General features: G+C 49.0%; 8 protein-coding genes across 8 annotated transcripts; 4 read left to right on the top strand and 4 right to left on the bottom strand.

The window, feature by feature from the left end:
- Positions 1–325: 325 nt before the first annotated feature.
- N7474_001277 (uncharacterized protein) lies at positions 326–1,177 on the bottom strand (the record flags this gene model as incomplete). The annotated part of the gene is made up of 1 exon (XM_057192692.1): positions 326–1,177. The coding sequence occupies one exon, from the start codon at positions 1,175–1,177 to the stop codon at positions 326–328; it is 852 nt and encodes a 283-aa protein (XP_057057645.1).
- Positions 1,178–3,416: 2,239 nt separating this feature from the next.
- N7474_001276 (uncharacterized protein) lies at positions 3,417–5,702 on the top strand (the record flags this gene model as incomplete). Its single annotated transcript, XM_057192691.1, has 3 exons — positions 3,417–3,602; positions 3,658–4,083; positions 4,146–5,702. 3 exons carry the CDS (start codon positions 3,417–3,419, stop codon positions 5,700–5,702), a joined length of 2,169 nt encoding a protein of 722 aa, XP_057057644.1.
- Positions 5,703–6,207: 505 nt separating this feature from the next.
- On the top strand, positions 6,208–7,609 carry N7474_001275 (nucleoside transmembrane transporter FUN26; the record flags this gene model as incomplete). Its single annotated transcript, XM_057192690.1, has 2 exons — positions 6,208–6,383; positions 6,436–7,609. The coding sequence occupies 2 exons, from the start codon at positions 6,208–6,210 to the stop codon at positions 7,607–7,609; spliced, it is 1,350 nt and encodes a 449-aa protein (XP_057057643.1).
- A 457-nt stretch (positions 7,610–8,066) lies between these two features.
- Positions 8,067–9,758, top strand: N7474_001274 (cytochrome P450; the record flags this gene model as incomplete). Its single annotated transcript, XM_057192689.1, has 4 exons — positions 8,067–8,138; positions 8,169–9,302; positions 9,369–9,538; positions 9,596–9,758. The coding sequence occupies 4 exons, from the start codon at positions 8,067–8,069 to the stop codon at positions 9,756–9,758; spliced, it is 1,539 nt and encodes a 512-aa protein (XP_057057642.1).
- Positions 9,759–10,374: 616 nt separating this feature from the next.
- Positions 10,375–12,105, bottom strand: N7474_001273 (tannase; the record flags this gene model as incomplete). Its single annotated transcript, XM_057192688.1, has 1 exon — positions 10,375–12,105. The coding sequence occupies one exon, from the start codon at positions 12,103–12,105 to the stop codon at positions 10,375–10,377; it is 1,731 nt and encodes a 576-aa protein (XP_057057641.1).
- Positions 12,106–12,598: 493 nt separating this feature from the next.
- Positions 12,599–14,693, bottom strand: N7474_001272 (fungal specific transcription factor domain-containing protein; the record flags this gene model as incomplete). Its single annotated transcript, XM_057192687.1, has 7 exons — positions 12,599–12,812; positions 12,881–13,098; positions 13,154–13,639; positions 13,704–13,951; positions 14,014–14,463; positions 14,517–14,614; positions 14,671–14,693. Coding segments are annotated over 7 exons (1,737 nt in total), but the record flags the coding sequence as incomplete, so codon positions are not given.
- A 539-nt stretch (positions 14,694–15,232) lies between these two features.
- On the top strand, positions 15,233–19,602 carry N7474_001271 (ABC transporter B family protein; the record flags this gene model as incomplete). The annotated part of the gene is made up of 10 exons (XM_057192686.1): positions 15,233–15,412; positions 15,469–15,546; positions 15,609–15,724; positions 15,775–15,829; positions 15,894–16,495; positions 16,547–17,123; positions 17,172–17,733; positions 17,783–17,955; positions 18,012–19,508; positions 19,576–19,602. 10 exons carry the CDS (start codon positions 15,233–15,235, stop codon positions 19,600–19,602), a joined length of 3,867 nt encoding a protein of 1,288 aa, XP_057057639.1.
- Positions 19,603–20,753: 1,151 nt separating this feature from the next.
- Positions 20,754–23,128, bottom strand: N7474_001270 (uncharacterized protein; the record flags this gene model as incomplete). Its single annotated transcript, XM_057192685.1, has 17 exons — positions 20,754–20,790; positions 20,866–20,937; positions 21,009–21,092; positions 21,161–21,244; positions 21,307–21,323; positions 21,442–21,461; positions 21,506–21,522; positions 21,585–21,668; positions 21,731–21,811; positions 21,878–21,958; positions 22,021–22,101; positions 22,166–22,246; positions 22,307–22,390; positions 22,447–22,527; positions 22,586–22,669; positions 22,734–22,776; positions 23,011–23,128. The coding sequence occupies 17 exons, from the start codon at positions 23,126–23,128 to the stop codon at positions 20,754–20,756; spliced, it is 1,149 nt and encodes a 382-aa protein (XP_057057638.1).
- Positions 23,129–24,009: the final 881 nt, after the last annotated feature.

Below are 24,009 nucleotides of genomic sequence, written 5' to 3'. Positions count from 1 at the left end.
CACCAGTGACGCTTCATTCAAGCATGAATAACCGGCTGTAAGTTCTCCATGAGCTGGAGTCGGTCTGAACGGCGGGGGCATTTGGCGGGTGACTCACCGCCGGCGGTACTGATCTATACTGCGATAAAAGACCCAAAAGACGAACTCGTCAGCTTCAGACATACATTCCATAAACATACTGGGAGAATACACCGAGGCTTCGACTCTCGTTTTCTTCTATACAAATCAAGATGAAAGAGTGCCCACTCTGGAAGGATTGTGTTATTTATATCAATATCACCCCCCCAAGACCGGACGCTGGCACCAACCAACAAGTTACGTCGCATCAACCACAGAAAGGTTTTAGTTTGAACCACATATTGGGCTCCTTGAAGCCGTGAAGCCAGAACACTGAAATACTCTCAATAGTCTTCCAACCTAACCCGACAGGATAATCTTTTAGAAGATATGCGACTCCAACGGCATTCGGTGTTGCGAGTGCAGCATAAAACTGATCGTCATCTGGCGTCCATGTCGTGACTACCGGTTCTCCCTGATTGTCGGTTTTCTTGCTTTCTGCGACGGCCATTGCATCATCCAGGGCCTTGATTGTTTGCTCGTTGATGATATGGTCTTGGAAAACGTAATCAAGCCCGGATGGGTCTTTATTATTAGCTTGCTTACAAGCCTGCTGCCAAAGATGCCATGTCACGGCAGACCATTTGTCTGGCGCATTCGTTACGACCCCGGTGTGTGGATCGACTGCCCGTCCATAGTTGTTCTTTGCGATTATGGTGCCGATTGAGGGTGACATAGCGTCCGTATAATAGATATAACGATTTGTCTTAAGACTTGCTGTCACGGAGAGAAATTGCTGCCTAGTATTGAGTCCAGCTTTCTGCATAGCGAATTGCGCAGCTTCGGACGCGGAGCCGATACTAGGTGAACGGGCCTCCCATTTTGCGTTGAAGTCGATCGCGGCAACATCAGTAGCATCAGCGTTTTGTAGGTTGGTTTGCAGCTGATCCCAATAACCACGGCCTTTTGCGACATTTTTCTCGTAGATATTAGGCGAGTCGTCTCGCTGAGACAAAATACCCGGTTCAGAAGCTGACTCTGCCAAAAGTCCTTTTGGCAGAACAGCCGCTTGGGCTACAGCGAAAAGAGCAAAAACTGGGGCAAAGGAAGAAAATTTCATGATGGGTACTCAGTGAGACGGTGTTTGAGGTTCGCAAGAGGTAATTGCAAGACTTAAAGGCTATTCATGCGAGGTTTACTTTGAAAACACTAGACGCGGCGACGGGTCGATGATAGTAATCCCCCGTTTGTTTCGAAGAGTAGATGCGGTGCCAAATAGGGGCCATAGGGCCAAATCCGGTCGTCTACGTTCGTCTGAGGGGGTGTTACTTAATTTATCCTATAGATCCGTCGCTAAAAGGCTATCCGCTAAGGAGTTTAGTGGTGCAAAATAGTTTGGCCCCTACTAGTATATTCCCCACCTGTGTTACATACGATTCTGCTCCGTACTTGTGCTTTTATCGTTATTTGGCAGATTCCGTATAAGGCAGGCGGATCTTTAAATTCAGGGACGAGGCAGTAAAGCTATAATTGCTCAAGGGACCGAGTGGTTTTGCGGCCTGACTACACTAGATAGGTGACTTCCGAAGGGCCCTTTATCAAGAAGAAGAAAAATACAGGTCTGGGGGCCTGAAAAGAAAAATCAAAATCATACTATAGCAAACTCAACTATGTATTACATATGAAAACATTTCTGACTTGGTTTGAAAGATTATCAAAATATAAGGGAGCCGAAACGGGCAGAAAAATTGAAGTAGTCCCGTAATAGAAGTGACACGTCCGGCGGTCGTCAACGGGGGGCCAAAGGGAGATCTTGGGGATTAGAGCAAAGGATCCTCTAGACAGGCTTCCAAGAAACGGCGATTTATAGTTACATCTGTGACGATCAAGGCTCCTTATAAAGTAAGGCAGTTCTTGGGAGTTGTCCAAGCATCCTGGTCTTTTGCTCCTGGCGCATCAGTTTACCCCTAGAAATGGATCGTGACAAAATCGATGTCGTTAACGACAACTTGAAAAGGGGCGGAATCTATTGTCAGCCATGCAATACACCAAGGATTCCCAGGATTCGACTATTCTTGACCCACAGGCCGTTGTCGCTGTGACTAATAATCAGGGCGGTCCTGGATTGTTTGTGCTTGTGGAGTCAATCCCGGAGAGGAGTCACCGGAGGGATATTTCATGTCCATAGTCAATCCCAGATTACCACGCGAGAGTGACTCAACAGATTTGGTGGGCAAGATGCCAGCTGTGGATAGAGCAATTACCTGGGTATTCGGGCGGAATTAGACGATTGACAAATTTGTCCTGCCTATTAGGACTTATCAACTACATGTGCTGCTTTGTTGAGGGCCAAGTTGTCGGGAATGAAAGGGTCTGCCTATCTTATGCCCGACGCACGGCTTAGTCTATTCAACTATGCAAAGCCCCGAGGTTTTATGCAGAATGTCGATCAATTAGTCTATGATGAAGTGTTAATACGGTTAATATATGTGAATTTGTGCGTTTCTCATGTACGATATTCATGTCTTCCCTCAAGAACCGTTTATCGCGAATGAGAGGTTCCCGTGGCTCTTCCAAACACAAGAAGACGACCCTAATCGAATTGTCTGGTCAGCTATCCCTCAGGTGAAGTTGTTACCACCTTTTCTATTGGAGGTTGCTAGATTAGGAGACAGGCGCCATCCTGACGAACATTCATCTTCTGGCATAAACGACATATTTTACGAATTTCGGATCGTCGTAGCTAAAAAGTGATACGGAAAGGTTACTCTTCAATATACTGTTTTTTTAGATGTATACAGTCTATTTCTCTGCAAGGCCCACTTGCCGATCCCGGTATCAGGTGACGTCAAACCCACCCGAGCTTCAAGTTTCCTGGCCACGTCTTTGTTATTCTCCAGATTATTCAGAATCCGAGTTCCAGAACTTTTGAAACGTCATCGGCTTTGCAAGCAACGTTTGGTTCACATCATCGAGCTCTGCCGATCCGAACCCATGGAACCCCACAACCCGCGAATCAACGAGTGGCGATTCGCAATATTTCTTGCTTCATGTCGGAAACCTCATGACGGATTTCAGGATTTTCTGGTTCCTTCTTCCCCGATTAACCTATAGCCGATGCCAGTAGCCCCACTCGCGGGGAATGCTGCTACACTTGAGCTCCTTTCATAAGCGTTGTGATTGGCATAGGTGTTACATCATTGACAATAGTGAAAGGCAAATTCTTTGGCGAAACAGCCTGGATCCCCTACGTCTCTGTACATAAATATGATGTCGATGCCATCCGAACTTTAATACTTCATTATACCACTTTTTCCATCTAACCAGTGCATGAACTCTTTCCCGAATTATCCATCACGATGGCAACCAAAGCTCCAGATGCCAAGTTGGCCGACATGCAAAAGGACATGGTCGAAGTAGGTGGCAAGCAGCACATGACAACCGACTATGGCATCAAGATCTCCGACCCGGACCATTGGCTGCGTGTTGCCAGCGAGTCGAAGACGGGTCCTATGCTTCTCGAAGACCAGATCGCGCGTGAGAAGGTACGTTCACTAAAGTTGGCCCATTTGTGCACTGCTAATGTATCAAATTCATCAGATCATGCGCTTCGATCATGAACGCATCCCTGAGCGCGTTGTCCACGCCCGCGGAACAGGTGCCTTTGGTACCTTTAAGCTCTTCGAGAGTGCCGAGGACGTTACCACCGCCGGCGTCTTGACGGATACCAGTCGTGAGACGCCGCTGTTCCTGCGTTTCTCTACGGTGCAGGGGAGTAAGGGTAGTGCAGATACAGTGCGGGACGTGCGCGGATTCGCCATCAAAATGTACACGAAAGAGGGTAACTGGGATATTGTCGGAAATAACATCCCCGTCTTCTTTATCCAGGATGCTATCAAGTTCCCGGATGTTATTCATTCTGTCAAGCCGGAGCCGCATAATGAGATTCCGCAGGGTCAGAGTGCCCACAACAACTTCTGGGATTTCCAGTATATGCATTCGGAGACGACGCATATGAATCAATGGGTAAGTACGCTCCTCGTAGCATGGAGGTTCAGTGACTGATAATGGGACTGACAATGGTGTAGATTATGTCTGACCGGGCTATTCCACGCTCGTTTCGAATGATGCAAGGTTTCGGAGTCAACACTTACTCTCTAATCAACGCACAAGGCAAACGCCATTTCGTCAAGTTCCATTTCACTCCTGAACTAGGCGTACATTCCCTCGTCTGGGACGAAGCCTTGAAGATCTGTGGCCAGGACCCTGACTTCCACCGCAAGGATCTTATGGACGCTATTGACGCTGGCCACTTCCCGCGCTGGAAGTTCGGATTGCAACTTATCCCTGAAGAGAAGGTGGACGACTTCGAATTCGATCCGCTCGATGCTACCAAGGTCTGGCCCGAGGAACTAGTGCCCATCCGCTACATCGGCCAGCTGGAGCTCAACCGCAACGTCGATGAATTCTTCCCGCAGACCGAACAGGCTGCCTTCTGTACCAGCCACATTGTGCCGGGAATTGACTTCTCCGATGATCCGCTGTTGCAAGGCCGGAACTTCTCCTACTTTGATACGCAGATCTCACGTCTTGGCCCGAACTGGGAGGAACTGCCCATTAACCGCCCTGTTTGTCCCTACATGGCCCTCGTCAACCGCGACGGCGCTATGAAGCACCGGATCAATAAGGGAACAGTCAATTATTGGCCGAACCGGTTCCATGCCAACCCACCGGCGGAACCTTCGCAGGGCGGATTCGTCAGCTACCCACAGAAACAGCAGGGCATGAAGTTGCGAGCGCTTTCAGACAAATTTAAAGATCACCACAGCCAAGCACAGACCTTCTACAACTCGTTGTCAGAGATCGAGAAGATCCACGTCGCCAAAGCCTTCTCCTTCGAGCTGGATCACTGCGACGACCCCGTGGTATACAAGCGCATGACCGAACGCCTGGCGACCATCAGCCTGGACCTGGCGAAGACTGTCGCGACCAATGTCGGTGCCGACACGCCTAGCAAGGCATTGAAGGAGAATCATGGTCGGAAAGCAAAGGGCCTCAGCCAGCTAGAGTACCAGCCCGAGAACCCCATCATTGTGACACGCCGCATCGCCATTCTACTTGGCGACGGCTTCGACCATGCCTCCTATTCCGCGATGAAGGAGACGCTGCAATCTCGTGGTGCCTTTGTGTTTACCATAGGCTCCCAGCGCCAGGGCGTCAAGTCTGAGTCCGGAGAGACTGTTGTACCTGATCACCATTTCAATGGCATGCGATCCACGCTCTTTGATGCTGTATTCGTGCCAGGCGGCAAGCACGTCGCTAACGCGCTGGCTAAGAATGGCGTCGCCAAGTTCTGGATTACCGAGTCGTTTGCCCATCTCAAACCCATTGCTGGTGTTAATGAGGCCGTTCCCTTCATCGAGAAACAGATCGGTCTTTCCGAGGTCAAGGTCGCCTCTTCCGGCACTGCCAGCCTCGAGTCCTATGGTGTTGTGACGGGACACGGCGAGGCTGCATCCACGCTGAAGGTGGCGGATGTTGGACCCAATGCGAAGGGTCTGGCGGAAATGTTCATCTGGCATGTCTCGAAGCACCGTAACTGGCAGCGCGAGCTCGATGGGCTTTCTGCTCAGGTTGCAGCTTAATTTGGGCCGTATTCTTTTCACGATTATGATAATCAAATTGAATTCTACTATTTTATTATTCTCTATGCTTGTTCGATTGACAACACATACAATCGCGTAGATGTTGGGCCGGCATTCCTAGCCTAGTGACCTACACAGTACAAAGGGAATCAAGCACGTGTTCCAAGGCTGGGAAATTGCCCGAGCCCTTGTGAAATCCCCGTTGTGCTCTTCCTTGATTAATCGGGCCAGTTGGGTCAGCGAGTATATACTAAAGCCATCGCACTTTCTTCCATCGCTCTATATCCTTCGTCCAGGCCGAGCTGACGCGGATACAGTCACGTGATAACGGATATTCATAATTCCTTTCCGGATATCTTGGGGGCATGACTGAGCTACCATGATGAGACATCTGTTTTCTTATCTCCTACTATGTGCTCGCTTAAACCACCCTAAGTCAGCTTCAACCCCAGAATACTTAGGAGCAGACTCTGGCTCTTGGGTCTTTCCGTAGTCAAGAACAACGATGGACCGTGTTCGCCGACTTATATCCGACCAGGCGGCATACGAGCCGCTCGAAGGCTCAGCCGAGGCAGAGGATAGTGACCCACCATCATATATCGGGCCCCAGCCGGGAGCCCGTTTCTCGAGATTGATATATGGCATCTTCTTCTTGTTGGGTGTATCCATGTTATGGGCCTGGTAGGCGGAACCTTACTCATTCTCAGAACGCCCTGTCTAATATGCCGGACAGGAACACGCTTCTTGCAGCAGCACCATATTTTCACACCCGGTTTGAATCCGATGAATGGGCGTCAACGCACTACCAGCCATCGATTCTGTCGGTATTTACGGTCACTAACCTCGCCAGCGTGGCTGTTCTGGCGAAAGTCCAGAAGAATGCGTCCTACCCATGGCGTATCACGGTCGCTCTCTTGATGACCAGTATCGTATTTACTTTGCTTGCCTTCTCCACAGTCATCATGAAGGATATCTCCGTACGAGCATATTTTGGCTTTCTCATGGTCATGGTGTTTGGGGCCAGTTTGGCGACCGGGATTAATCAGAATGGTGTTTTTGCCTATGTCTTGGGCTTCGACAGGGACGAATACACCCAGGCAATCATGGGCGGCCAAGGGTTGGCCGGTGTACTTCCGTGCATTGTTCAGATCCTCTCTGCCTTGGTGGTGGCTCCTACGAAGAAAGACGACCAAGCTCCTGTACCACCGGGATCGTCGTCGTCGAAGTCGGCGTTTATCTACTTCATCGCCGCAACGGTCGTCTCGGTTCTTGCGCTGTTGTCCTTCCTCCATCTCATCAAGAGACAGCCAACAGGTCAGCCGAAGTGGACGCATGACGACGACGAGGCGGCTACGGCCAGGGAGCATGACCAATCCGTTGGTCTGTGGACTCTCTTCAAGAAGCTCAGGCTTACGTCGTCGTCCGTCTTCCTGTGCTTCGTTATCACGATGGTGTTCCCCGTGTACACGGCCGAAATCGAGTCCGTCAATGACTCGGGGAGTTCTCGTTTGTATTCCAAAGCCGTGTTCATCCCGCTGGCCTTTCTGTTCTGGAACGTGGGCGATATGATCGGCAGGATGGCAGTCTTGAATCCCCGACTGTCTCTTGCTCACAGACCCTTCTGGCTTTTTGTTATTGCCATCGCGCGTGCTGGGTTTATTCCGCTCTATTTGCTTTGCAATATCGGTAACCGAGGTGCCGTGGTGCAGAGTGACTTTTTCTATCTTTTTGTTGTGCAGCTGCTCTTCGGTGCCAGTAATGGGTTCTTGGCTAGTAGCTGTATGATGGGATCGAGCCACTGGGTTGCGGTTAACGAAAGAGAAGCTGCGGGAGGCTTTATGAGTATGATGCTCGTTGGTGGTCTGGCTGCGGGGAGTCTCCTGTCCTTTGGTGTTGCAAGTGCATAACTTGGATAGTATAGATATGAATTATGACCGACGAATAGAAATACTTGTTATTGTTTCAGTAAAGTGTGTCTGTGTGTTTTATGCCAAGTTCATCCTCAATCCCTCTGAAGCGGAAAGCCCTTCCGGGCTTCACACCCCAAATTTTGGATTTGTTTCAAAGGAGAAGCAAGCAAGGCTAACCGGAGCCTGTCTATGCTAGGGCCTTCCTAATAATCCAGCAGTTTCCCCTAATAGTTAGTTCAGGCTCGGCCTTGCCCCAATGGAGCAGACAAAGAATGAGACCTGCCATCATGGTCCACTTCCCTCTGCATCTTCCTTTTTCGCTATCCTCTCTCGCCAATTTTCTCATCTTCTCCTTTGAACCCGTTAGATTTGGATTTTGGTTCATACACTCCATTTGGTTTCTGTGATAGAATTTGGTTAGAGTCAAGGCTTGCAGCGATTTGAACACCCAACCATGGGGTTCGACCTGGGCCATGTGCCGGCAGCCCTGTCTGTGTGGAAAATCTTTGCCGGTCTCTCGTTTGTGGTGAGTATGAACCCTAAATTCTGAGATCAGGCTTCTCACGGTTTCCAGTACTTGGTCTACTTCTCCTGTTGGATTATTTACACCCTCCACTTCCACCCGCTGAGTCGGTACCCGGGTCCCAAATTGGCAGCCATCACCCCTCTGATGCACCTTCTCTGGGATATCAAAGGCCAGCAGCACTCAATCATCAGGTCCATGCACGATCAGTACGGCGAAGTCGTTCGTATTGCCCCGAACTCACTTGCCTATCGTGCTGCGCCTGCTTGGAGAGACATTTACGGTCATCGCAAGAAAGGACAGAAGATCTTTCTCAAGGATCCTTCATTGTATGCACCTACGCCGAATGGAGTTAATGCTATCATCACCGCGAACGAAGAAGACCATGCACGTATGCGCCGGCTGCTGACGCATGCCTTCTCCAACAAGGCTCTCCGCGAGCAGGAAGCTATTCTGCACACCTACGTCGACGTGCTGATCGAAAAACTTCAAGGACTGCTCGGTGGGTCGCACAGTCAGGCCATTGATCTCACTCGCTGGTTCAATTTTACCACCTTCGACCTGATTGGCGACCTTGCATTTGGAGAGCCATTCGACTGTCTCGACAGCAACAAGTACCACTGGTGGATCCTGATCATCCTGGACGCTGTCAAAGCCAGCGCATATCTGAAGGTCTTTTGGTTCTATCCCCTTCTGTTTCCTCTGGTCAAGATTCTGGTTCCGCGTCATCTACTCCAGAAAAGAACGAAGAGTTTCGCTCTGAGCGTGGAAAAGATGCAGCGGCGTCTCAAGCGTGGAACTACACGTCCGGATTTTACCTCGTACATCCTCAAGCACAGCAAAATTGGGAAAGGATTGACTGCCTCTGAGATAGACGCGAACGCTGCAGTCTTTGTTTTGGCTGGCAGCGAGACCACTGCCGCTCTCATCTCGGGCTGCACGTACTATCTCCTTCGGCATCGTGACAAGTACACCCGTCTGATGCGCGAGATACGTGGCGCATTCGAGAAGGAGTCCGATATCACGCTCTCATCCATTGCGGATCTGCCGTACCTTACTGCCGTCCTGAACGAAACTCTTCGCCTCTATCCTCCCATCCCGGCTATGCTGCCTCGTTTGGTCCCTGAAGGCGGCGCTGTCATCAATGGACAGTACGTGCCTGGTGGAGTAAGTACCGATTCAGTCGCCAGCTATATTACCCGAATTTAAGCCAAACTGATATGGTAAATACAGGTCTCCGTCTCAATTTCCCTCTTCTCCGCTTTCCATTCGCACACCAACTTCAAGGATCCCGACGTGTTCATCCCGGAACGCTGGCTCGACGAAACTTCTGACTTTGCCGCTGACAAGAAAGAGGCATTTCAGCCGTTTTCATATGGTCCACGAAACTGCCTGGGACAGCAGTAAGTCGGAATCTTTCTGATACTGCATTTCTTCTCAGCTAATTAGATCTCTCGTAGCCTCGCCAACGCCGAGATGCGTCTCATCCTCACCAAACTATTCTGGAACTTCGACCTTAATCTCTTGCCTGAGTCGATGAACTGGATCAACCAAAAGTCATACGCGCTTTGGAGTCGCCCTGCACTGATGGTGAAGCTCTTCCGGGCCGGGGCTGCGGCCTGAACCTTATGGAATGCTTCGCATCACAAATGCCTTCCAAACCAAACACCTTGTAAAGAGTATACGTTGTATGTTTTTGTTTGCTGTTATCGATAAAACTGAATGAAGAGTGCAAAAAGTGCCCCCTTTATATCTCCAAAGTGCATTCTATATTGTATGAACCCTTCCGCTGTCTCTCTGAGCTACGCCAAATAGGGGTTAGTAGGGAACAGAGGAATCAATCCAAAGGATTAACAAAAGCCGATAACCTCGGAAATTGACCTATACATAATACTATGGCTTATGCGAATGCGCTATTTACAAGGAATGATTTTAAGCCCCGAGCATAGATACTTACTGTAGTACCTTGTACAATTAGGGTTCTGGGATACTAATAGTCAATCAATTAATCCCTGAAATTGTTGAACTTGTGATTGTCTACTAAGTATACTAGTTATAAGTAGTGCATAAAAAGTTGATTGTCTCTTAGGATTTACGGACTTCAACCAACGCTTCCCCTCCCTCCTCATCACCACTTAACACCGCCAATAATTGGTTCCATTCCTTCGTGTACCGAAACTTATAGTTTAATACAAGATAAGGAAGGTGTCTGTTATGGTCTATTTCCTTGCGAGATACTTTAATATATCGGCACCGCAAACGCATCCAGGTCATAGTTCCAGTAATTAACACTCTTCTGGTCGTACTGGCAATCCGGGTTGGTTGCGTTGTGCGTCCAGACCGGTCTCAGTGGCCAGGCACAGATCTGTTGATTCTGGCCCTTGTTCTTCCCCTGCAATACCGTGCCATTCAGAGTCTCAGGCACGACACCCCTCTCTACCCATTCTATCATCACGCCCAGGTTTGTCTGAGGGAAGGGACCATTAGGCTCGGCGGGATTTGCTGCGCAGTGGGTCGCACCAGGTACGAGGTAGAGACGGAAGAATTCGTTTTGAGCAGCGACGGACTCGTTGTAGCTTTTGCCGGGGTTCATGATCTTGCGCACCGACTCCCAGTAACGAACCGAGGACGCGGTGGGAATACCCCAGTCCGACTCACCGTGGAACAAAAGTATCTTTCCGCCAGCCTCCTTATATGGATTGATATCAGGCCAGGTAGTCTCGAGCACACCTTGAAATCGCTGCATGCCCTCGTAGATCCAGTCTCTCAGTGTGTCGTAGGTAACGCCATTGAGGTTTGGAATGTTTGACCCATTGAGCAAATTGAGCTCCACTTCGACAAATACACCACCGAGGCTGATAATTGATAATCCCCATTCATTAGATGTCGCGTTCCAGCGGGTCTGCGCTTCGGTAAATTGGGCGCTGGGAGTGGGCGCGAAGTATACCCGTCTGCCGTGGGTATCATGTAACCCTTTGAGGATTTCCTTTGCCACCGCGATTGCTTTTTTCGTCACGTTTCCTTGTTGGCCAGGCGTAGCCGGTGAACCAGGGGAGGCTGGTGTTGCAGGACAGTAATAGGGCTGTCCTTCAACCGCAGATATATCATAGTGCTTGTAACACAGATCATTTCGTGCCACCACGCCATCCACTTTCCCATCAAGCGGGTCGCAGTTGGTGATAGTCTCATTAACGATCTTCTGCAGCTCACAGGGAGATGGATAGTAACCCATTGTCTGTTCGACCACATCTGGATACAGGAGCTGCGTCTGTTGGAATGACCACCGGAAGGCAGGCGCGCCGATTACGGCACCGTCGAATGAATCCTTGTAGCGTTGGACCTGACTCCAGCCTTCTCGGCCACCTTCCGAACAGCCTTGGTAGTATGTGTACAGGGTGGTATTGGATTGAGTCAGACCGAAGAAGATCTTGGTGAACTCTTTGCCGAGCTCGCTCATTTCACGAATCCCCTGGTAGCCGAACATGTAGATGTTGTGCCAATTAAGAGTCCCATTGGCAGAAAGCCACTCGGTGATCGTATTACTCTGAGCAGCGCCGAACCCGGCATCGGTCAGACCGGCGACGGCCCCATAGATAATGCCGCCGGGCAGGGATTGGTTGCCCTCGTTGATTGCATAGCCGCCACCGCCCGTGGCCAAGAAGCGATTCTGGAATTTGTCCGGCGCCGGAAGCCAGTATGTGAGGGTGACATGATCATCCAAACCGTCGTGGGAATACGTGAAGCTGACGTTGCAGTAATCGAAGACTGCGTCGGGATAGAAGTCGTTATCCACAACCTCGACGTTGGTTACCGGGTTCGCTGTGACTGAGGAGGGATTGAGCGTGATACCTTGATAGAAGCTAGTTGCCGGGAGATGTGCTTGGACGTAAGACGGGGTACAGACGTCATCGAGAGTAGCAGCACGCGCGGCGATAATGAAGGCGGCAATGCCAAAGAGATGAGAGCGCATCTTTGTATATCTGGGCAGCCGCCTCGAGGAAGCCGTGAAGAGACGCGGAGGATCGGAGTGGCTCGAGTGCAGTGCTTCATTATATAGACGCAGATGGCTCGAGTCATGTCCCTGAACTGATCGGATCACTAGGACCGCCTGAATCAATTGGGATGTGGGGCACGATCGACGTTGAGGTCGGGGTGAGATGTGGAGAGCTGGGTTGTTGTAGACAACAGCCGGCCCAAGTTACCTGCCATAGGTGGGGCTGCGGAAATTTTCAGACTTCGGAAGTCAGGGAGGGGATATCCGAGTGATCATGCTGAGATTAACTAAGTTATCTAGTTACTTAACTATAGATGCTCGCTGATTCCTTAGCAACGCTTAGTCCATTAGGGAGCATTCAAATTAACGTGGATATAACCTAATATCGTCGCGTTTTTTACTCTCAGACATATGGCTAGAGGCTAATAGCCGGTTTATGCATTTCCTGTCATCGAAGACGCTAGAAGGTTCATTTCGTTTTGACTTGGTGGCAAGCGTACATCATGGCCTTCATGATAATCATCACAGGCCTTAGCTCGGCACGCTCCTCGACGACCTTTTCGACATAGTCACTAATCCAGGTCACCGAAGTGATATCTGTCTCAAGGTCGTCTCGCTCAGGACTCCCAATTATATCCAAGCATAGGATGAAAAAAGGAATGAACTGGTGGATTAAGATGAGACTAGATTTTTTTGGTGGTTATTAATGGCACAAGGAACAGATTTGAGTGGGATGTGGCTCGTCGCATACCTTATTCCCCAATGTGCCTGTAATGATGGTCCTAGGAGGGACTGGAACATTTGTATGGACTTTCTAGAGATATCCACAGTTTGAGGTGGTAAACGGTGACTCTCCTGGTCGCATTTCTTCGACTGGTGAAGAACGATGAGGATTTTGTAGCTGCTGAAGATCATGTCCACGCAGAACCATGTGTCGACCTGGGACTTGGCCATGCCAAGAAGCTCGTCCTTCGCTGGGTTAGCAAGTGTGACTGTTCGAAAACATTATGGGATTAAATCATACTATGTCCCAATCAGACATGATCAACTGCACCTCCTCAAGGAAGCTGTCGACTGTTGCATCATGCAAAACAGGGTCAGGATCTGGCCCTGAGTCAATCCAATCTAGGAACTTCATCACCACCAGGGTTAGTCGCATAGAAGCCAGGAAATGAATTTGTACGAAGCGAGAAGATTCATCATCAACGCCATTAATTGTGGGATCTGGGAAGTTGACCTTCCAGCACCCAGCCGAGATAAGTGTCGGCTTACCGAAGGACAGTCGGAAGAGACAATCCGTTCGAAGTAAATGCCAGAACTCGAATCGTTTTCGATTTTTATCTATTTCGGTTTCGTCGGTCGTCGATCCCTGCGTGAGAGACCGCTTTTCCTCTGCCTCTTCTGGATTCCCGTCCACAGAGAAATATCCCAAGGCCTTAGCGATCGTGCAGGCATGGCCGAGCATCTTCCAGGCCAGTTCGCTATTGCAGCTTTCGAGGGCCATCGATACCTGGTACGTTGTCAGCCCTGATTAATCTCGACTGAAGCTTTATGACTTCACTTGCCATTGTAACTGCCGCAAAGAGGTCGGCAGGGGTATTCTGAATATGGTCCAGCCAGCAATCGGCAAGGTCCAGACACATTCGGCAAAGATTTCGGATAAGGCCGCCGTTATCCTTGTGAGAGCCGGAATCCAGTACGATCCCTGAAAGACGAACGGCATGATAGATGATTTGGGACGTATAGTCAAGCTGAATGTGAGGGTTTTCCAGTAAATCAGGGATGGAAAGCAAGAAGGTTTTCTCCAGAGGAATTTTGAAACCTTCGAATTGATAACACTCATAATAATCTGAGCAACACGTTAGCAAACAGGCGACTAAGAACAGGAGACGAACTTGCTCTGAATAAAATCCTTTGCCAGGTCGTTTGGGATTTCAGGACTCGCTGGTGGCTCGTTGGCTGGTATGTTCTGCAGATATTCAATTTCTGACATTGCAGCAGCGATGGCCGCCACGCAGCGTTCGTTTTCGAAAAAGCACGATTCGACAGTTCGCAGGTGACTGAAGACATTGGAGAGGAGTAGTGCCCTACTCTGTGGATTTTTGATGCGACTCAAGATACAACCGATCACGCCGGGCATGGTTGGAACATGGGACTTGTCCGAGGGTACATGTCTAGAGGTGTCCGAAGCGACGGATGAAAATGACATGGAACGATCGCCATGTTGGTCGATGTCGGGAGCTTTCTCCAGGCCACAATGTTCTTCTAGGCGTTCCAGGCGGTGAATAACATCTAATAGAACACTATTCTCGTTGATGTCGTTTCTATAGTCAACTGTCAATCAAAGCGTCCGAACTATTGAAGCCGAATCATAGGTAAGCAGTTACCCTTGTTTCTTGGTCCGTCGCTTCCGTGGCAGGTATGTACACTCGGCCCCGATAGATTCACATTTGTCACATCGCGGGGCGACTCGATTGCAGCGAATCTAGAAACCTGTTACTCTGGCTGGTCTGTGACGCTGGAGTTGCAAAGAAGATCTACCTTTTTGGACTGGCAGCGACTGCACTAGGAGTTCTTGGTCAGGATCCAACTAGTACTGTCAGATGAAGAGGCTCACCGAAATATTCTTCAAGGCCCGCTGGGTGCTCATATCCCGGTATTATTTCTAAAAATGGTCAATAGGAGTTCGAGGATGAAGAAGCCGGAAAAGCAGAGTCCGAAAGTCCGTGAGACAGTCCCGGTGGGAATTCAGTGGTCCCAGTGCGACCGGAGTTTCGCAAACCCCGCAAGTCCGGACAGTCTCCACTTTGACTACCCTAGGTCCAAATAGGTATCACCAGGCGCCCGAGATAGACAAGCTGCCTTTGCTACTCTCGTACTTTTCAGCCTAGAGCTACCAAAGCCCTCTATGTTTGGCCTATCAGAGTAGTCAAATCGCGGATCCACTACCCTGATATCGGTAATTCTCGTATTTTTTCATCTAAAGGCAATGCACACCTGTCCAAATTTATCCGCGTACCTTTAAATATATACCGAATGAACCCCCGTCTCTTTGCGCTATGGTTCCCTTCAACCCATCACATACTCGCGCCTATCCAGAAGGATGAGTCTTTCCTCGAAAATTCCTCCACAGGAAACTGTGGCAGGGAAACACACTAAGATCGGAGAGTCCCTCTCAGCATCGACGGATGATTTCCCCAACGACCAGGTCACTGGCCTTTCCAAGGAGGATGAAGAGGTTAAAGATGCGGTGGAGCAGTCTACCTCGCTCAAAGATTACTTTGTATGTCCAGTCCATCAGATGGAGTTCTGTCGTGATCCGTGGCTGATCAAACCCAGAGAATCCTCTCTTATACGACTACCAAAGATCGGATGGTCCTCGCGATCGCCCTGATATGCTCCGTGGGCTCTGGTGTGGTACGTGTCCTGCTATATCTTTCATACCAAGCCGAATGAATATGACACTGATCCTGCATCAGCCCTTACCGATCATGAATATCGTCTTTGGTAGTCTGGTTGGCGAATTCAGTTCGTATTTTACCCCTGGAACCTCAACCACTGCAGCCCAGTTCAAAACGTCGGTTAGTCGGCTAAGGTAGGCAAAAATTTCTATTATAAGATTCTACGCAGCTGACCCTCGGGAAGTCTGTACATTGTCTATCTCTTCATTGCAAAGTTCACTTTGACATATTTCTCGATGGTAACCACCCGACCAGCCCCCAAAATATTCAATATCTTCAGGAAGCTGACTTGCTCCATCCCAGTATTGCTTCCGTGTTATCAGCCTTCGGGTTTCAGCTGCCTTGAGACTGGAGTACATGGATTCGCTTTTCGCTCAGCCAATCAGTAAACTGGACCAAGTCTCAGTTGGGACGGTCGTCAATGCGATCACCACACTCTCCAATACGATCCAGCAGAGCATATCAGACAAGCTGGCCATTCTCTTCCAATCCTTAGCCCTCTTGATCGCCGCATACATCATCGCCTTCAGATACTCATGGGCCCTCACTCTCGCCACCAGCTCTTGTCTTCTGTTCATTCTCGTTGCCTGCAGCCTGACGCTGCCCGCTATATCTCAGATCCAACAAAAGGTGGACAAGGCGGACGAAAATCATTCGGCAATCGCAGCAGAAGTCTTTGGCGCAATTCGGACTGTCATCTCTCTTGGTGCCGAAGCGCCTCTAGCTAAGAAATATCGACAATGGGTTATAGAATCCCGGAATAGAGGCCGAGGCATGGCCATAATCGTGGGTGTCCAGTTTGGTCTCATGTTTTTTGCCATGTACGCCAGTTACTCACTTGCATTCTGGCTTGGCCTGAAGCTCTACCGGGAGGGTCACATCCCAGACATTAATACGGTCATCATGTTAGTCAATTCCCGCTACCATTATCCCCCCATACTAATTGCGGCTTGCAGCGTATTCTTCTCGATCATGATCGCAGTAAGTGTCCTTGGAAATATTGCAACACCGTTGACGATGGTGTTCAAGGCGGCCAGTGCGTCGACTTCGTTCTTCGAGATCATAGACTCAGAGAAGGTTGTCGCTGGCGGTCTTCGAGATTCTGTAGCGTTAGCTCAGGGTGATATCGTCTTCCAAAACGTGGACTTTACATACCCCACGCGACCGGGGAACAAGATCTTCCAGGGACTGAACGTTCGATTCGAAAGAGGCAAAACCACGGCATTGGTGGGCCCATCGGGGTCTGGAAAAAGCACTATTGTGGCTCTTATGGAGCGATGGTATAACCCGAAACAAGGAGGTATCTTCGTGGGCCAACGAAATATCGAAGAATTGGATCTCAAGTGGTGGAGGTCCCAAATCGGACTCGTACAGCAAGAACCTTTTCTCTTCAACGATACGATTTTCAAGAACGTCTCATATGGTCTTGTCGGCACAAGGTGGGAGAATGAACCTGATTCTGTGAAGGCCGAATTAGTGGAGAATGCTTGCAAAGAAGCATTTGCAGACGAGTTCATCGAGCGTCTCCCAAAGGTATGTCAACTGTGCTTGTAGCGGATGCCATCTATCTAACCCTTCTAGGGGTATGACACCATTGTCGGAGAGAACGGCACCAAATTGAGTGGCGGTCAAAAACAGCGTCTGGCCATAGCCCGAAGCATCGTGAAGGAGCCTACAATTCTGGTTCTGGATGAAGCTACTAGCGCAATTGACGTCCGTGGAGAGAAGATAGTCCAGACAGCCCTTGATCGCGTCTCCAAAAGTCACACCACAATTGTTATCGCACACAGACTGTCTACCGTTCGGCGCGCCGACCGCATTCTGGTTCTCAGGGGCGGTGTCAATATCGAGGAAGGGACACACGAGGAGCTTCTTGCCATGGAGGATGGATTTTACCGAGGCCTTGTCAATGCTCAAAAACTTGAGATCGCTGCAGAAGAAGCCGATCCAATGGAGGTCACAGAAGCCATGAAAGAGGAACTTGAACATTCCACTACTGTCATCTCCGAGCAGCCACAAGATGAGTACAAAGAGAAAGTAAAAATCCGTGGTTTCTTTCGAAGCGCTGGGGTCTTTATTTATGAGGCAAGGACACATTGGTTACTTTGCCTGACTGCTTTACTGGGGGTACTGGGTGCTGCATGTAAGTCCTGTGGGTTAAACTTACTGTACTTGGCTAACTTGTGCATCAGCTGCCTTCCCTTTACAAAGTTGGCTATTTGCAAATCTCATCGATGTGTTCCGCCTCACAGGGAAAAAGCTGAGCGATGCTGCCAATTTCTGGGCCCTGATTTTCTTCATCCTGTCTCTAGGCACCGCAGCCTGCTACGCCGCGGTCGGATACTCAGCCAACAGACTCTCCGTTGTCAGTGATTGTTGCCTTTACCCAGGATACGATAAGCTGATCTAATAAAACTCTAGGAAATATCCTCCTCTTGTCGAACAGAATACTTCCAAAATATTCTGAGACAGCCGGTTCCGTTTTATGACTTGAACGAAAATGCCTCCGGCTCCCTGGTTTCGCGTCTAGCCACCGATCCCAAGCAGATTCAGGATATGGTCGGGCTGAACGGCATTTTTCCAATAATTTCAGTCTGCAGTATGATAGGCTGCATCGCAATCGCTTTCTCCTTTGGCTGGAAGCTAAGCCTCGTGACTGTGTTTGCCGCTCTTCCCTGTGTCTTCCTTGCTGCATTCATGCGCATCCGATACGAACTGGAATTTGAAGCTCTGAACGCGGAGGTATACTCGGGTAGCTCTCAGTTTGCAGCAGAAGCTATCGAGGCATTCCGGACCGTTTCGGCGTTGACCATGGAGGGTTCTATCTTGAATCGGTACTCAGATCTTTTGAAACAACAACAGAAAAAAGCGTTCCACAAAGCCTGGCTGGCCACCCTGGTGTTCGCTTTCTCCGATAGTGTTGAACTCTGCGCCATGGCGCTTACCTTTTGGTACGGCGGCCAGCTTCTCGCATCCAGAGAGTACCAGCCCGCCTCCTTCTTTGTTGTGTACATGTCAATCATCCTCGGTGGGCAACAAGCAGGTCAATTTTTTAGTTTTGGGCCGAATATTGCCCAGGCTACATCCGCCGCGACCCGGATTTTGAACTTCCGGCCAGCCTTGGACGACACTAGTGCTGCTTCCAGACAGCGCATGGCCGATCAATCCCGCAGGTCCGGAGCTCGCATTGATTTTCAGAATCTTGCATTCAAATATGCGTCACAGGAAGTCCCTCTTTTCATGGGTCTTAACGTTACCATCGAAAGTGGCCAGTTTGTTGCGTTCGTGGGGCCATCGGGGTGTGGCAAGACAACCCTGATTTCGGTACTCGAGCGATTCTACAATCCGTTCCGAGGGACTGTTCTCCTTAACGGTGAGGACATCACCTTTATTGATCCAGCATCATACCGAAGATCTTTGTCACTGGTAGCCCAAGAGCCGCGACTGTTTGAAGGCACGATCCGTGATAATATCACCCTCGGACTCGAAAGCTCGGAGTACACGGAAGAAGGATTGATTCAAGCATGCATCGATGCCGAGATTCACAGCTTTATCATATCCCTTCCAGATGGATACTCCACAGATCTAGGAATCAAAGCACAGACAGCTCTCAGCGGAGGCCAGCGACAACGACTGTCCATCGCGCGCGCACTATTGCGGAAACCGTCTCTGCTTCTCTTAGATGAGGCGACATCAAGCCTTGACTCGCAGTCCGAGAAGTTAGTCCAAGCCGCCCTTGAAAGGTTGGCTGCACGGAGGAGTATGACGATTATCGCAGTCGCACACAGACTAGCGACTATTCAAAAGGCGGATGTTATCTTCGTTTTCGGGGAGAGTCAGAGTGGCAAAGGATCACGAGTCGTTGAACGGGGCTCGCATCAGGAGCTGCTCCAGAACAGAGGGTCATACTGGCAGATGGTTCGTACCACATTTCTTATTTTATCTCCCACTTTAGGAAATTGCTAAGCGTATGTCAATGGTATAGTGCCAGGCAAATGGGCTAGATCGATAAAAGCCTTCCGTGATGCTGATTCATTGTCTCTCTCGATTCACGACATACTCTAGAATACAACATATAAAGTAGAATTCTGCTCCCAGGAGTTCCAAATGCATATGAAACCATATTAGTACGCATCTAAGACCCATCTTGGCTTTGTATTTCGTAAATGCCGGCAGCACCTTTTAAGCCCTCGCCATCGCAACCACCATCCACTCATATCTTGGTCGATTCAGCCCTTCACCCGAACTTCAAAAAAATCGAGTTTGTTACTACGAAGTTCGAAGGGGAGGGTAAAAGACACTAAAGACACGGGAAAATGGCATTCTGGCTCGGACTCCTAGGGACATCAATAGGCAGTAGAGCGATTATCATCGGAGCAGGCGAAGGAGCCGAGGCACTTTGAGAATTGAAGGAGGTGAGTAATCGAGTTCGCGCTCAGGTTGCTCAGTGAGCAGCTCAGGTCCGGCTCCGAGATAATTCTGGAAGTTGTTCCGATTTTGGTTCTTTACTTGTTGAATGTTGGGCGTCATCGTGTTAACGGTGTGGCATTCTCGGAAATGTATTGGTTGCGACGACAGGAAGGTTCTTTGCATTAAAGCTAAATCAAAAGTAAAGACAAAAGTGACATTTTTCTTTCTCTCTTTGCTCCTGCAGTCTCGCTGAAGCTATTTTGACACCCGAGCAGGCCTCGAGAGTGGTTAATTTCAAGATAACCCTACGGCATTGGTATCACACACAGAGGCCGGAGGCGCACGGCGTAGTACACTATTCAATAATAGTCTTATTAGTGATCTGCTTCAAAACCTGATAGACTTCCAATGTTGGAAATTAACTTACGCAAATGGGCGATAGAGACGCATTAAGGCAGACTTGAGAAGTGGCGCAGCAAGTGCCTAAGAAGCACGATTCGCCAGAAGGACACTATGTGAGTAGTGATTTAAATCAATACACATCACCAAGGTATATCTCCAGGACGAATGACTTACACTACAGCCAACAACGCCATCGTTGGTACAGATGTCGGTAATATCGCAACAAGCGCTCGATATACAGAGCCCCCCATTGGGGCACTGGAGCAATTTCCTAGCTCAGCATCTGCAGTCCAAGGTCTTTTGGGATTACTTACACCGCATGTTACGGTAGGCTCGCTACCACAAATGAGACTATCGGCGCAGCAGGAACCATTCAGACATGTTGAGCCTGTCGCGCACTTTATAATCCAGGGAATCAATAACTGCTTGTACCAAATAGGTTATCCACTGGAAAGTGGCTTACCCCACACGTATCGCCACAAACTGAAGCTTGGGCACAACAGGCGCCCGACAGACATGTATCACCGGCGGGAGACTTGAAAACAGTTATATAAATCAGGAAATTGTATATCCCAAAGAAATATCCTGATGATATTGAATACGTACACATGTGCTGACGCCCATTGCATCAGTGCAAATTTGACTATCGTCGCAGCACGAGCCCGCAATGCATTTTTGGCCAGCCGCACACTATAAGAGATGTCATATGATTAGAAAATACTGTGTGTCATAGCCCATACATCTCTGGGGTGACTTACACATGCGGAAATGCCCAGTCCAGAGTGACAGACTTGCGTAGTATCGCAACAGGCACCCGAGATGCATGTTTGAGTTGCCGAACACTGAAAGCATCAACAAGATTAGCATTTATACTTAATATCTGTTTACTTGGAGGGTAGCTCACGCAGGTTTCAGCGCAGACTGAGGAGGTATCACAGCAGGCCTTTGAGATACACGTCTGGGCTGGTAAGCACTACAGAAGCATGAAGTAAATCAGTGAACTATCTCGATATGTATCCGTGTTCCAAGGCTGACTTACACAGGAGGCACCATTCGCTCCTAGGCAAACTTGAGTGGTAGCACAGCAGGCACCCGAAACGCACGTCTCGCCAGTGGGACACTATAAAGTAGAATGATCAAATCAGTACATCCGATAACGGAGAATTTACAGTATATACATACACCACACGTGGCTGTCGGCCCAAAACCACAGATGCTATTGTTATTGCAACAAGCCCCTGCGACACACGTTTGGTTTCCCGGGCACTTCGACGAATTATGTCAGTCAATAAATGATATCCACAACTCACACATCGGGAACTACTCACACATGTAGGGCCACCAATTCCATTGCAAATTGAATCATTATCGCAACAGGCACCTGAAACGCAGGTTTGGTCTGCCGAACACTGAAGAAATAACACCATTTCAATCAACAAATCATGTCTACATTTGAAAGACCGAGGATTACTGACACATGTAGAGCCGGGGTTTGAAATGCAAAGTTGAGTAGCAGAACAACAGACACCCGATACGCAAGTCTGACCCGCGGAACACTGCAGCATTGAATGTTCGAGTAAGCTAATCCGATATTATGGCATATAGGATATACACTTACACATGTTGCTGCAGCTCCAGTGCCACAGACTGACAGGGTATCACAGCAAGCACCCAGGATGCATGTCTGGGTTGCGAGACACTGTAGAAGCATCAAGTGAATGAGTGAACTACTTCAATATATAGATGTCCCAAAGCTGACTTACGCAGGAAGTACCATTAGCGCCTTGGCAAATTTGAGTGTTAGCACAGCAAGAGCCTGAGACGCATGTCTCGCCAGTCGGGCACTATAGGAAGAAATGGTTTGAATTAGTGAACTGACGATCGCTGTCTAGAGAGATACTTACGCCACACGTGGCTGTAGTTCCAGTACCGCAGAGCGCAGTATTATCACAACAGGCACCCGAGACGCATGTCTGATTTGCGGAACACTATGAAGCATGCTCATCAATAGCTACCCCCAGTCTACATATTCCAGGGGACTCACACAAGTAGAAGCGCCGCTTCCAGCGCAGGTTTGAGCAGTAGTACAACACGTATCCGAGATGCACATCTCGCCGACTGGGCACTGTAGACCAGATTGCCTAAATTAGTACCTTGAGTGATAGTTCCAAAGAAATACTTACGCCACACGTAGCCGAGGCTCCAGTACCACAGAGCGAACTATTATCGCAACAGGCGCCTGAGATACATGTTTGAGTTGCTGGGCACTATAAATATCGCTTAAGTTAGTGACATTGCCCACTCGGATAACTATATTTCAAGTAGACTCACGCAGGTCGAACTGCCGGTGGATCCAGTGCAAGTTTGGGCAGCGCTACAACAGGAGCCTGAGCTACATTTCAAACCGGATGGGCACTATAATATTTGGTTAGTAAAACCTATATAGAAAGTAGAAAGAAAGGATAAGCCAAGCGAAAGACATACAGTAGTACCGCATCCACCACAATTACTACTATCTGTGTTGGTATTGACACATCGGAAATTGCAGCACGTCAGGCCGTTCCAACACTAGAGTAGTCATTTGACAGGGTGAGTGGACAAAGCATACGTAACAGAGAATAAGCCTGGGATGGACCCACGAGTGCTGAAAATAAGCAGAAGTTTTCTTCGTCATGTTTTATATTCGCACTCGTGGTGTGGACGGTGTGGGACAGGTGCTTTTGCATTGCAAATAAGATCAGTGTCTTGTAGCAGTGACTTAGGAGGCTAGTAATACTTACAGTGCTTATAGCAACGCTAGCAGTCAAAGCACTTGATCCATGCTGCCTACTGACAGAACTTTCCTCCGCCTCAACCCGAGCATTGCCAGCGCCAAAGGCACCTATCTCGGCGTCAACTTGTGAATTTCTATGACTTCCAGGACAACGATAGGACTGAGGACTTACAAAGTATGGATAATGTATATAGCAAAGCCCTAGTCATGATTAACGCTGTCCGAGTTACCTGTTATTATTATGTGGAGGCTATTTTAAGATTAAGTGCAAGGACAAAGAAGACTGCGGAGCTGCATAGCAGTACGATTTCTATCATTATAAGCTGCGGACCGTGACGGAAAGCTTGACAACAGTATCTACTGAAAACTAAGCTAGACCACAGACTTCGGAACGTATGCTACACATAGAACAATTTGCGTCTGCTGGGGTTTCACCAATGTTAAAATATGGCTAAGCGCCCACGCCCAGAAATCCTACTCCGGACTCCTGCAGCTGGATCCTACATTATGATATCACCCAAGCGATATATTACCTTTAAGGCTAAATTCGGCTATGCGGCACAGATAGTACATGTAGTACCAAGAACCGAAGGTGATACAGATAATCCAAGGTATACATACCATCAGTTCAACAAATTTTTGAGCGCATCCGCTGGCCCTTCACACGAAATCAGCCCGTCCTCTTGACAGGTCCAACTGCACAGCACTGTTTCCGCAATGCAATACGCAGATAATCTTTGCCTTCGCATCCTTTCATCTTTTAGAGCCTTTGGATGTCGGCTGTTCTGCTGTTTTAAAGGAGTTTACGGCATCGAAGTTGCAGAGTATATGATA

This window comes from Penicillium riverlandense (genome assembly GCF_028828495.1).
Source record: "Penicillium riverlandense strain IBT 135883 chromosome Unknown utg000001l_segment0_segment0, whole genome shotgun sequence".
Classification (NCBI taxonomy): Eukaryota; Fungi; Ascomycota; class Eurotiomycetes; order Eurotiales; family Aspergillaceae; genus Penicillium; species Penicillium riverlandense.
The sequence above is the reverse complement of the archived record's forward strand: the minus strand, read 5'-3'. Positions and strand labels throughout refer to the sequence as shown.